The sequence below is a fragment of the Maniola hyperantus genome, chromosome 5 (genome assembly GCF_902806685.2).
Source record: "Maniola hyperantus chromosome 5, iAphHyp1.2, whole genome shotgun sequence".
In the NCBI taxonomy this organism is placed as follows: Eukaryota; Metazoa; Arthropoda; class Insecta; order Lepidoptera; family Nymphalidae; genus Maniola; species Maniola hyperantus.
In genome coordinates this window covers 1,586,463-1,598,986 of record NC_048540.1, presented here as the reverse complement: position 1 = coordinate 1,598,986, position 12,524 = coordinate 1,586,463, and the positions used below count along the sequence as shown (strand labels likewise).

The window sequence follows — 12,524 nt, the reverse complement described above, 5'->3', positions numbered from 1 at the left end:
TGTACATTCTAAAACAGATTTTTATTTATTTTTATGCATCATAGTTTTTAAATTATCGTGCAAAATGTCGAAAAAATACGACTGTAGCACGGAACCCTCGTTGCGCGATCCTGACTCGCACTTGGCCGGTTTTTTGAGAAGTCCTGCGTCTCCGAGGTAACAAGATAAATTGGGTATTACCATAATCGTTAAAACACTGAGCCGCGTTTACAAGACGTTTATTGGGATTTATTGAACAAAATAAATGACATTACACAACTTTTTAACTTATTTAAGTATTTTTTGTACCTTTAACATTACAATAACATTTATTTTCTTTGTACATAATATGTCATAATAATAACTAACAGACAGATTAGAATTACTGACCACCAGAACAAAAATTAAAACTTAGCGTTATTTTATACTATCTAAACACAATCTAATACCGGTAACCATTTGCTTCATTGATTTAGTATTTTTCAAACCCGCAATGTATAGCATTCAAAACTGGGGTCAATGCCCCACCAACGACACGGCATTAACTCCGAGTGGCCTTCTTACGCATCGTTCGTTGACCTCTAGCTTCAGTCAGATGTTTTATTTGCAATCGTGAACTTTTACAAAATGTAGGATATGTTTTTATATTTTTATCGCGTTTTTTAGGGTTCCGTACCTCAAAAGGAAAAACGGAACCCTTATAGGATCACTTTGTTGTCTGTCTGTCTGTCTGTCTGTCAAGAAACCTACAGGGTACTTCTCGTTGACCTAGAATCATGAAATTTGGAGGTAGGTAGATCTTATAACTGACATTTGGGGAAAAATCTGAAAACCGTGAATTTAGGGTTAGATCACACAAAAAAAAATTAAATTGTGGTCATGAACTAATAATTAGTATTTTCAACTTTCGAAGTGAGTGACTATATCAAGTAGGGTATCAGAAAGGTCTTCACCTGTACATTCTAAAACAGATTTTTTTTATTTTATGCATCATAGTTTTTGAATTATCGTGCAAAATGTCGAAAAAATACGGCTGTCGTACGGAACCCTCATTGCGCGAGCCTGACTCGCACTTGGCCGGTTTTTTTGTGGTATCATACCAGTAATCATCAGTACTATCACCTGTCTTCGTTTTTGCTAGCGTTTTGGTTACACCCTGTATATACATCCACGTCAAAATTCGTGGGCATCATCAGCTAGTTCTGCAAGCACTATTATATTGCTATACTATCTTTGTAAAACAAAAGCGACATAAACGTGTGACAACATGGCCCAACTCACACGGGAATAGTCGAACATACTTTAGTCATAATCAATACATAACGTCCTATATGTAGGTATATACATCTACATGGGACATGTGTAAGCAATTAGTGGGCACAATGATCCGGGTTTCACTGAAATAAACGTTCTTGATTAGATTTTATTGTCTACCCGGTTGGTCCAGTTACTACACACTGTAATTACTAACGTTGAGCTATTAATTTACTCAATAATAATTTACTAATAGTAAAATAATAATAGTTTAATAATAGTTTATTTACTTCTTTGATAAAAATAAATAAAATACGTTATTTACTCAAGTTAAGTAACTTATGTCTACCAATCCGCACATGGCCAGCGTGGTAGACTATGGCCAAAACACTTCTTTCTCACTCTGAGAGGAGACCCATGCTCGGAGGACGTAGAGGTCTCAAGGTGCTGGAATGGCGACCTCGCACCAGAAGGCGCAGCATTGGAAACCGGTCCTCTAGCTTCCTTGTCCACCCACTTCCCGCCACCTTTTTAAATTAGTTTGTTTTTAAACCAACTGTAAATATTAAGGGTTCCGTACCTCAAAAGCAAAAAAAATTAACCCTTATAGGATCACTTGGTTGTCTGTCTGTACGTCGTGTCTGTCAAGAAAACCTATAGGGTACTTCCCGTTAACCTATAATCATGAAATTTGGTAGGTAGGTAGGTCTTACAGCACGAGAAAAGGAAAAAATCTGAAAACCATTAATTTGTGTAATATTATTTTGATAAGAGTTTAAGGCAAACACGGGCTAAATGTCGATGTTTTATATGACACAGACCATCAACACAGACATAAAATATTATTGCCCAAAAATTACTTTTGCAAACGAGATGATACAACAATGCAAACATTTTTTTCTGTGAAATCGGACTCGACATTTTTCGAAGCTGTGTGTGTTAAAGCAGAAATCTTAAGCTTTCCTCTCACTGGCAGTAATTTTACTATCGCTATGAAACACTTAAGCCTTTGATGTGACCAGCCGCATATGGTTTATGTTTTACCGTATTAAACTGCGGGATTTTTATAGTTTTAGAACAACGTTTTCCAAAGTTTTTCCTCCCTTGCCCACAATATACTAAGACAGGCGCTTATTTTTTTTGTACTAGGTAAATACATATGGGGAAATGAGGGAGAATTCCAAACTTGGAACATTAATTTTTTTTTTATCTACCATGTGTATGTATCACACGCTGGACCGCGAAAGTCAATAAAATTGGGTATGAATGAATGAATGAATGAATGAATTATTTATTCAATAAAATGCAGGTACAATAGGTTGAAGCAATGTTTGATGAGCCTTATACATTTTACCGTAACTGGTGTTTGAATATTATTACCTTAAATTAAAAACATAAAAATAAGCAGGAATTAAAATACAAGTTATACATAGACTTCATAGTATTTGAGTATATTATGAAAAATAAATTATTTCTCAGTGATTATTAAATAGAGGGTCTTCCAAAATAAGTTAAAATCCACGTCCTTAGTTAGTTTTAAGTGTAATAACCATTAAACTTTTATATTATCGATTAAACTAAAAAAGTACGTGATTACGATGTGACGTCACATGGCAGTATTTCATAAAATCTCGCATACGAAGCGCGCGTTTTGACGTTTGATAAAAAGTCACTGATTTGACTAGATTTCAAATACCGTGTATAAGTTTATAAGTTAGAATATCATTTATTTTAATACTTAGATACTAATTATTTTTAAGGAGCGCCAGCTCGCCAACAAACTAGTTCACCAGTTTGGCGAGAGACAAACAATGTACATATCTGGTATACGCTTGTTATAATTAAATTAAAAAAAAAAACATTTATTTACCGTGAGTATGTAACTTATAATGGGCGACCCAAAGTTTAGAAAACGCTGGATTAGATCAGAGATATAGTCAACGTCAAATAGCGTAACACGTGCTCTGATGTTTACATCTTTCATACAAAGCGTAAGTGGGTGGTTCCGGTCTTGTATTGTTTTAATTGGGAGTTTTATTGACTCGTTTTTTTGTACGAGCGCCGTGTGGTATCGTTGACTTTCACGACACAAAGGCACAAAATGGTACACGGATAAAGAGTAACGTGAACATGAAATAAAAATCATCTACGAACTCTTAGAGTTGAACTACCGGAGCTATCTGTATACAGGGTGTAACCAGAACGCTGGCAAAAACGAAGACAGGTACAGGTACTGATGATTACTGGTATGATACCACAAAAAAAAAACGCGAAAAAAATATAAAAATCCTATAATTTTGGAAAAGTTTACGATATAATTATTGCAAATATAACATCTAACTGACGCTAGAGGTCAACGAACATTGCATAAGTATGCCACTTGGAGTCAACGCCGCGTCGCAGGCGGGGCATTGACCCAAGTTTTGCACGCTATACATAGCGGTTTTGAAAAATACTAAAACACTAAAACTACTGAATGAGGCAAATGTTTATTGGTATTGGATCGTGTTTAGGTAGTATGACATCAACGCTAAGTTTTTGCTAGCGTTCTGGTTACAACCTGTATATATTATACTGTTTGTTAGGCGTGAAGCACACCCACCCACTTTGGTGACTTTATTTGATGCCAAATTAAAGTTGGCTTTTTTACGTTGGCATATCTATAGGGAATTTGTAAAATGAGAACAAAAAACAGAGAATAACAAATAATAATTAATTAAAAAATTAAAAATTATGACTGCCCTACGGTATTGAATTTTTTTCAAAATTTACAATCAGTGTCACTCGGGGTGATGTAAAAGTTCTAATGATACCCCATATATTCAAATCTGTTCAGGAATTAAGAAGTTTTAGTGGATTAAAGAAACAACATACATGTAGATTGAAATCGTTACAGTCCTGTTTTCGGCAGTCGTGTAGTGCCTCAGTGCCTTGTGCCAAAGTGCAAAGCACTCTGTAGATGAGCGTCGCGCCTTATTCTATTTAGTAACTTACCAATTAAAAGTTGTTGTGTATTGTCATACACTTGGAGATCCATGTTGTATCCATCTTCAGAGTAAGCATTAAAAAATAATAACGATTAGTCTTATTGTTTAAGATAACTTATTCCAATCCGCACATGGCCAGCGTGGTAGACTATGGCCTAAACCCTTCTCACTCTTAGAGGAGACCCGTGATCTGTAGTGAGCCGGCGATGGGTTGATCATGATGAACTATCTATCATAGTTATCTAAAGAGTATTCCCTGAATATGAATACATTAATAAGAAAAATGGCTACATCAATAAATTACTTGTTTGATGTTTCGCCGTATATCTAAAGCAAGGAATTCCTCAAAGTATCATAAATCATGCGCCGCCATTGCTACACATTGCCGCCATCTTATACTAATTATACGGACTCTTTGTGCCACCATCAAAGGACTTAATAACTCAGTCTTGGCTCCTACTTCATACTGGGCTCTGTAATTAGGGCGCCTTTACATCATAAGAACCTATCATAAGACATCACTCGTCAATGGAGAATAATATATTGGTGGCGTTCACTGAAGTCCTAATAATAATGTAAAGGCGGCCTTACGCATTTAATGATCTCGTAGAACCTGTAGATCTTTTCATGTACCATAATATTTTGTGAAGACGTTGTCAGACGAGCGAAGCCGCAGACGGTTGCTAGTCATAGATAATTCCCGTTTTTATATTGTATCTACCATTTTACTACACTTAATATGTTGCATAAACTTATTAAATTTGAACTGAATTGCATGCAAGTCAGTCAGTCAATTTCTTGTAGATTCTCTAATGGTGATGTGTTTTGAATAATGATATGACATGTAAAAATAAAAATGTTTAGGGCATAAGGCATAGATAGCGAATTATAACAAAGAAAACTTGTTTCTTGTATACTTCGGAGTCTTACAGAAATTCACCCTCACCACCTGGTTGTCTGGTGCACTTCGACCGCCCGTTGTGCCAGATTATTTTTCCACACATGCAATCTGTGGAATCAACTCCCTTCGGCGGTATTCCATTAGATTACAACATGGGGTTATTCAAGGGTCAGACCAATAAATTCCTGAAAAGCCCGCAACGCATTGGTGGTTCCTCTGGTACTGCAAATTTTCATGGGCGGCGGTAATCACTTAACCACAGATGACCAACCTGCACGTTTGCTCGCCTTTTTTACGTTAAAAAAATATTGCCTTATTTCTCTAATAAATTCGTTTGATAAAAATACGATCGTGGAAGATTACAACACAATTTTTTTGATAATACCTAAGCTATTCGAGAAGACGTGATTATCAGAACGAAAGAAATCAAATAAAAGCGCTATTTAAATGAAACGCTATAGGACAAAGACCTGGAACAAAAAAGTGATGAGAAATTTTTGGAGCGTAACTGTTAGTTTACAGTCAGATGGTAATCTGTAATTGCTTTCTTGCTCACTGTTAGACGGGATAGTATAATGGGCTTATAAGCTCATTAAGCTGTCATGAATTATGAAATTAAATCGTAGACAATGAAATAGTTATCAGGAGTGGGATTTACTCAGAAATGAGGAGATCATTCATCAAAATCAGTTAAACTGTTGGGCCGTAAAAAGTTAGCAAACAGATAGACAGACACACTTTCGCATTTATAATATTAGAATGGAGTGTGGATCACAGACTTACTGTAATTTATTTGAGAAAGTTGCTCTATGACCTCAAGAGCTTTCATTAAATAACCAAACTTTTTACTAGGCATTACTCTATCAATTAGTAAAGTTAATATTTATATCTGTACGACCATTATATTATACGATCGGATAGGTAGATAAAATTGTTTATCACAAGCGACGAATCAACCAAGCAAAAGTTAATACTATTACGGCTAAAGAGCCTTAAAAATCGTACAGTACGCGGCTGAAAGTGATGAACATCGGCCTTTAGAATGACATTTCATCTTTGTAGAGCGTTGTCTCTGTCACTCATGTACAAACATTTTCTTATTCCAGGGTACCACCATCAGAGCTGGTGGTGCGTCTCGGAGAGTACGACCTGGCGAATGAAGATGAACCCGGATTTGCTGAGAGGTACAGTACGCGGCAGAAAGTAATGTACATCGGCCTTTAGAATGACAATTCGGATTTTTCTCTGTCACTCATACCTATATGACACTTTGTCGGTGTCAACGACCGAGACAGTGCTCTCCAAATCTGCTGTCTCCTTCTAAATATCGATGTTCTTTACTTGCGGCCGCGTACTGTATATTCATTACTATAAAATAGGCTGCAGTAAAATCGACCTGTAAAAGTATTCAATAATTGAAAACGTTCGTCCTACTTCCCAGCACTTGATGATTCTACGGCAACGAGGTCAAATATCGAGTGATCTACAAGCGGCGATGCAAAGCCGTTTCCGCTCCTATTTGTGAACTTGATCACGTTGAAAAATGGAATGAACTCGCAGTTTCTTTTCCCATTTTTTTTAATATTTTACTATATATTGTATATCTACAATATCTTTTTCTTTTTATTATTCAAGCACTTCTCGTCTTTTATTAATTACTAGCTGATGCCCGCGACTTCGTCCGCGTGGAATTAGGTTTCTAAAAATCCCGTGGGAACTCTTTGATTTTCCGGGATAAAAAGTAGCCTATGTCACTCTCCAGGTCTTTAACTATACCCATGGAAAAAATCACGTTGATTCATTGCTCCATTGCAGCATAATTGAAGAACAAACTAACAAACAAACGTTCCTCCCAGTTTTGGGGACAATACGCAGAGAAACTTTCAGCTTTTATAAAATAAGGAAGGTCTGGCACGCGCTGGCTCTCTCTATTACATAGCTAATATGTTGTCGTTCAAACGTACCACTTTGACACAGAACGCAATCAGCTGTCTTCTGGACGCTCTGCCCCTGGCAGGGTGCTCCTCCGTTGAGGGGATGTGGTTCCGTACACGTTCTGGAGCGACGCTGCCCCGCCACGCGCCCGTTACACCTGCACTGCGTCCATGGGCCCCATTGACTCCAACCGCCGTTTACTGGGAAACAAAAGGAAGAGTTTTTTATTCTGATACAAGTTAGCCCTTGACTGCGATCTCACCTGATGGCAAGTGATGAAGCAGTCTAAAATGGAAGCGGGCTAACTTGGAAGAGGTATTGGTTTCTACACGGCATCTTGCCGGCACGCTAAATCGCTTAGCGGCACGGCTTTGCGGGTATGGTGGTAACTAGTCACGGCCGAAGCCTCCAACCAGACCACTTCGACACCGGATCATCCTCAGACGAAATTGCTCAGTCCTAGCCTTCCTCTATCCATTCATCTATCCCACCATCCACTATCTTCTACTAAAGGTGGTCATTCCACTATCTTGTTCCTCCTTTACCGTTCTACCACAGAACAGTGACAAAGTCGTGAGTGTTGCCATCCTTGTGTGGTCGACATTTAATCTATTTATACCCGGCTGAGTTTGTTGTGAGCTCTTGTCAGACCTGGGCGCGTGTGGAACCCTCGTAGAGTTTTAAGTTCGCGTAAAAATTATCACCACTATATCATCATATTACAAATGCAACAACCATCAAAAAGTGTACCTAATTTAAATTTAAAATAAACCATTTGACTTCGACTTTGACTTTGACTTTAAAATTAAAAGAAAAATCTCATCTAGGTACCAGTAGATGTGCGTCGGTCCAAAGCAAATACGCACTTTTTTCAATACAAACACAATATAGAGCTTATTTTTCTGAAATCATTGTTTACCCATTTCCAATTTGCTTTTGAAGTAGATTGAAAAAAAAGGTACAAAACAATTTTCATATTTTTCGATGTCATTTTTTGTGTATAAAGGAAAACCAATTTACATTCGATATGAAGTGCCGAATATTTTATACTAAAATACATTTTGTACATTCAAATGGGAATCTATTGTAGGCAACACAGAAAACCTGCCATCTGTCACCCGTGAGTGGAGGTGTGACAGTGGTAGCGGCGTCGGACGGACGCAGCGAGAGAAAAAGATGGACGAGATAAAAGTAATTAAGCGAGATATAAGTACTAGGTGATTAATTAAGCTAGATATAAACTAAGTGGATGTTACAAGTGTACCTGAATATAAGACTGTGGACATCGGAACTGCGTTTGATTCATATTAGGGTCATCCCAAGACTAATAAACCCGGATTGGAGGTTAAGTTGTTTATATCAGAAGATTGGATGTGATTCATGCCCAAAAATGCGGGTCTATCCTGGAAGATGTTAAAAGTGCCTGTACAAGACGCATAGCAACATATTTATTAGGTACTTATATCGGAAATTATATGAAGAAACCTACCTGAACGAATAACAAAGTGAATATGAAATATATACAAACTGCAATGGTGCTACACTATTACTTTGGGAGTACTTGAGTAGACCTGTGTCGAGTTGGAGGACTTGTCTCCAACGCAACTACTCAAGAGATTGGTTTGAGGAAAGCACCTTGCACTGTCTGGAACAAGCAGAAGTACGTAGGTCGATGGGTCCAATGCATCCATTGGTTGTATTGAAAGCGGTGAATCTGTGTACTTACCTTCTTACAGTGGATGTTCATTAAAGCATGGGTGAATATTAAGAGTGCCTAATGTTAGATTACTGCATCAAAATACCTAAGTAGGTATTTGATAAGTTACAATATTACCAATTGATACTTTTAGAACAGAGTAAGTGAAGGCTATAATTATTAATAGTAAGTAGATATCAGCATTATGACTTATTTGAGAGTTCAAAGTAAGGGATTATAGTTTTGTTCTGACCGCTTTAATGGATTATTATGTAGGGACATACCTAGCCCAAGATTTGATCTATGAAGTTATAAGTAGTATTAGTATTAATTTCAAGACTGGATGCAACGCACCGTAGTACTAACACCTTGTATTTTAAAATCGAAATAAGGTAATAAGTGATATGAAATACTTTAAACCAAATAGGCACCTACCTATATTAAAGTAGAATCAAGAAAACAATTAGATTATTATGTAGGTAAGTACTTGATACATGAGCTAGTGTAGAAATATAAAAAATAGAGTTTATTTGCTAGAATGTGGTACAATTTGGTCTTAAATCTGTTTTGATCTAACACATTCAACCAATAACTGAGTGTGCAAATTATTACCTATAGTACATTATCATAGCATAATAAAATGTGAAAATTTAGAATGAATATCTACTTAACTTTATCTATCTAGGAAGTAATGTTAACAATATAATTTTATTCAAGTCTTAATTTAAATCATTCAACAATCATTTTAAAAAAAGAAATATGTACATGTGCTTTAGTTAAAAATAGAAATAATAATCTTACAATAACAACGGTCATATCTACATCAATGGGTCAATCAATGGTTTTAGTGCAAAATTTGGGTTATATACAGGGGTCTGATATAATCAAGTAGGTATGTACTTGATACTGGTGTCACTTAAATGAAATATTTCCGAGATTATTCAACTGTTACCATTTTTTTCATGTTTTGACAACTTTTCTGATGATGTCCACGACCCTGTGACCCCGACTTGACGATGAGGTCGACGAATGTGAGATGAACAAGTGGTTTTGGCCTGCATCTGTGGTGGAGAAGTGCACATAACCTTCAAGTTGTGATTGGAAGCAGTCATGTACCTGCATGGATCGGATAAGAACACAGTAACTCTTGGTGTGAGGCCTGTTGTAATGATACAAAAGAAAAAAAAGCCATCCCGGCCTGCCTCATTATGATGGAGGCTGTAACCTCAAGGTATTGTTATGTAATACAGTAATAAGAAGGTAAGAAACATCTGAATACTACTATGGTTAATTGAGGCAAATCTAGTTTACCTAGTAACTAAAATAAAGTCTTAAAACTTTGAATTGAATAGTCTCAATATGAGTAGTTATTCTTCTTTAATTAAATAATTACATACTTAACTATACACATAGTAATATTTTAGTACAATTTAAGGATAGAATGCCTGAAATATGTGTCAGGTGCATGTGTTTTCATTACCTACCATTTAATGTAAGATTTTTGGATTTGGGTCTATGGTAGGCATGGTATGGTTGTGAGAATGATAGACAGTGATAGGGAGACTAATAGAGTCGATTGCCAGATGCACCCATTGAATACCTATCTACCGACTGAATAGTCTGTATTATGTACTGACAGACATAGATCAACCCGCAGGCCCTGCATAATCAAATATGATTTGAGTTCTCTACTAAGCTACTACTGGACATAAAGAAAAGATTTTGGAAATTAGACCTGGGGTGGATCAGCTAATAAATAATTAATTGGTCCACTAGATAAAGTAGGTAACATTGAACCTATTTTGAATCTGTAGGTTTACTTATTCGACCAAATTAGAGTTATTAGATTACTTTGAATACCTAGTAAGTATAGGGTATGAAATATCAGGTTTGAATTAATCTAACTATGTACATACCAGAAACAGAAAGACATACAACACTCATGCTCACGAAAGTAGCCATGTGGATGTTGGAATTTTATTTGATTCTTATACCAATAAAATTTATATTAAGTGCTAGTATGTACTTTTGTTCCGTTTGCTCACCCTTGTGGAAATTATAAATTACATTTGCTGCAACCACCATTTAAGGAGAGGTGAGGTTATGAAAGGAAAATGAATTGAATCATTATTATATTAACCTAAAGTGAATTTAACTGATCAGATCAGATGAAAATAAATAAATGGACTTGAATTAAAATATTTATTTATCAGCATAACAGTGGTTCTTTCAAATGTTCTTAGAGTTTTATAATTAAAAAAGGTAAAATTATGTGAGCTATCACATTCATATAAAGTCACTAGTAGCTGACATCCTCTTATACTAATAGATGACATGCATTCGTGATTTTTAGAATTTGGAAAATAAAAATAATAATAAAATAAAAACACGTTTCCACTTCTCATGCTCGTAAGGTTCTATTTTACGCAGGCTATAAGAGGACTAAAGTGCGTTTCATGCTGTTATACACAAGGTATTTAGAGGTAAACAACAGTCTCTCTGAATGACATATGGATGAGAAAGAATTTATGTAATTTCTATGGTGCCAGTGAACTTTTGCACTTGTATTGAGGTTGCGACCTATACCTACCTACAAACTCATTACAGCACCCTCATTTAATCCCTACTCTTTTCGGTCAATCTATAGATATGTACTTATAGTAATATTATATTGTTACATTTCCTCGCAATCGAAGTGAAAATCAGTGTTTATAACTCGGCTCAAGTGGCTTGTTTGGTGCCCTTGTTGTACAATCTGCTTTCATAAATCAAAGCCTTTAGGTACTTACTACCTCGGAAAAACACACACTGAACAACAGGTTAACTACCAAGTACATCATATTTACTGTTGTTATTATTGGATTGGCTTACCAACTTAATAGATGATACTATCTGCTGTAATAATAGAAATTAGAAAGAAATACTAAGTTACGAAGTTCAATTTTTATGTACGAGTAAAGGAAACTTTAAAACATGTGTCTCTAATAACAAAAGAGAGTTACGAAGGTGTTATTAAATGAAGCGGCAATGACTGTGGCAATGTTATGTATAACAGGGTCTGGATTGTTGTATTTCTTTATATAGCCTACTAACACATAATTTTATCATATCGTTGTTTCTCGGGTATAAATAATGCACGAATAATTCGATCTCTGACTTAGGTTTAGATCTGAAATAAGAAATGAAATTGTCAGTATACAGAGAAGTGTAAATCTTAACCTTGCAAGCCCCATCGGATAAATAGTGGAGAAACGGATTCCCTACCTTTACTGCCCAAATTTTGACTAGCTATTTGACTTTGGAAAAAGGAGCTTATGAGATGCATATTTTTACTAAATAAATAAATTATTAATATAATTATTATAAACAAAAGACGGATTTGTCTCTTGTGTGTGTGCCCTTAAATTATATTAAAATTTCAAACGAGTTGCACAATTATTATCACCTGCAGACATTACACGTAGGGCGATTGTCTAAAACCTGCATCAATCATTATTGTTCTGATTGGCTGAATTTGTGCGATTCTTGTTGCAACAATGCATTGTGGCCAATAGTGAGCGAGCATTAACCAATCAGAGATGATTGCGATCGTGACATTGTAGCTGTCAAACAACCGCGGTAGAGCCCACGGTGAACTAAAGATGTTTACTACTGTAGATACTCCACAAATAGTTGAGAATATCGATTTGAGTGTTGAAATCAATAGTCTCGATAACTAGTCTTTCAAATCATTAATCAAATTACTGAAAGCCATAAAGCAAATTAAGAAGAA

At 35.9% G+C, this 12,524-nt stretch overlaps 1 protein-coding gene across 2 annotated transcripts in view; it reads right to left on the bottom strand.

Moving 5' to 3' along the window:
• LOC117982363 (netrin receptor UNC5C-like) overlaps nucleotides 1-12,524 on the bottom strand; it is a 123,855-nt gene that overhangs the window by 36,587 nt on the left and 74,744 nt on the right. Inside the window, exons 6-7 of one of the 2 annotated variants that reach the window (XM_069498628.1) lie at nucleotides 7,086-7,256; nucleotides 4,228-4,281 (exon numbers count right to left, since the gene is read on the bottom strand). In XM_069498628.1, the coding sequence (XP_069354729.1) occupies nucleotides 4,228-4,281; nucleotides 7,086-7,256 (225 nt within the window). The remainder of the gene's footprint in view (nucleotides 1-4,227; nucleotides 4,282-7,085; nucleotides 7,257-12,524) is intronic. The other variant, XM_034968717.2, reaches the window with a different exon arrangement.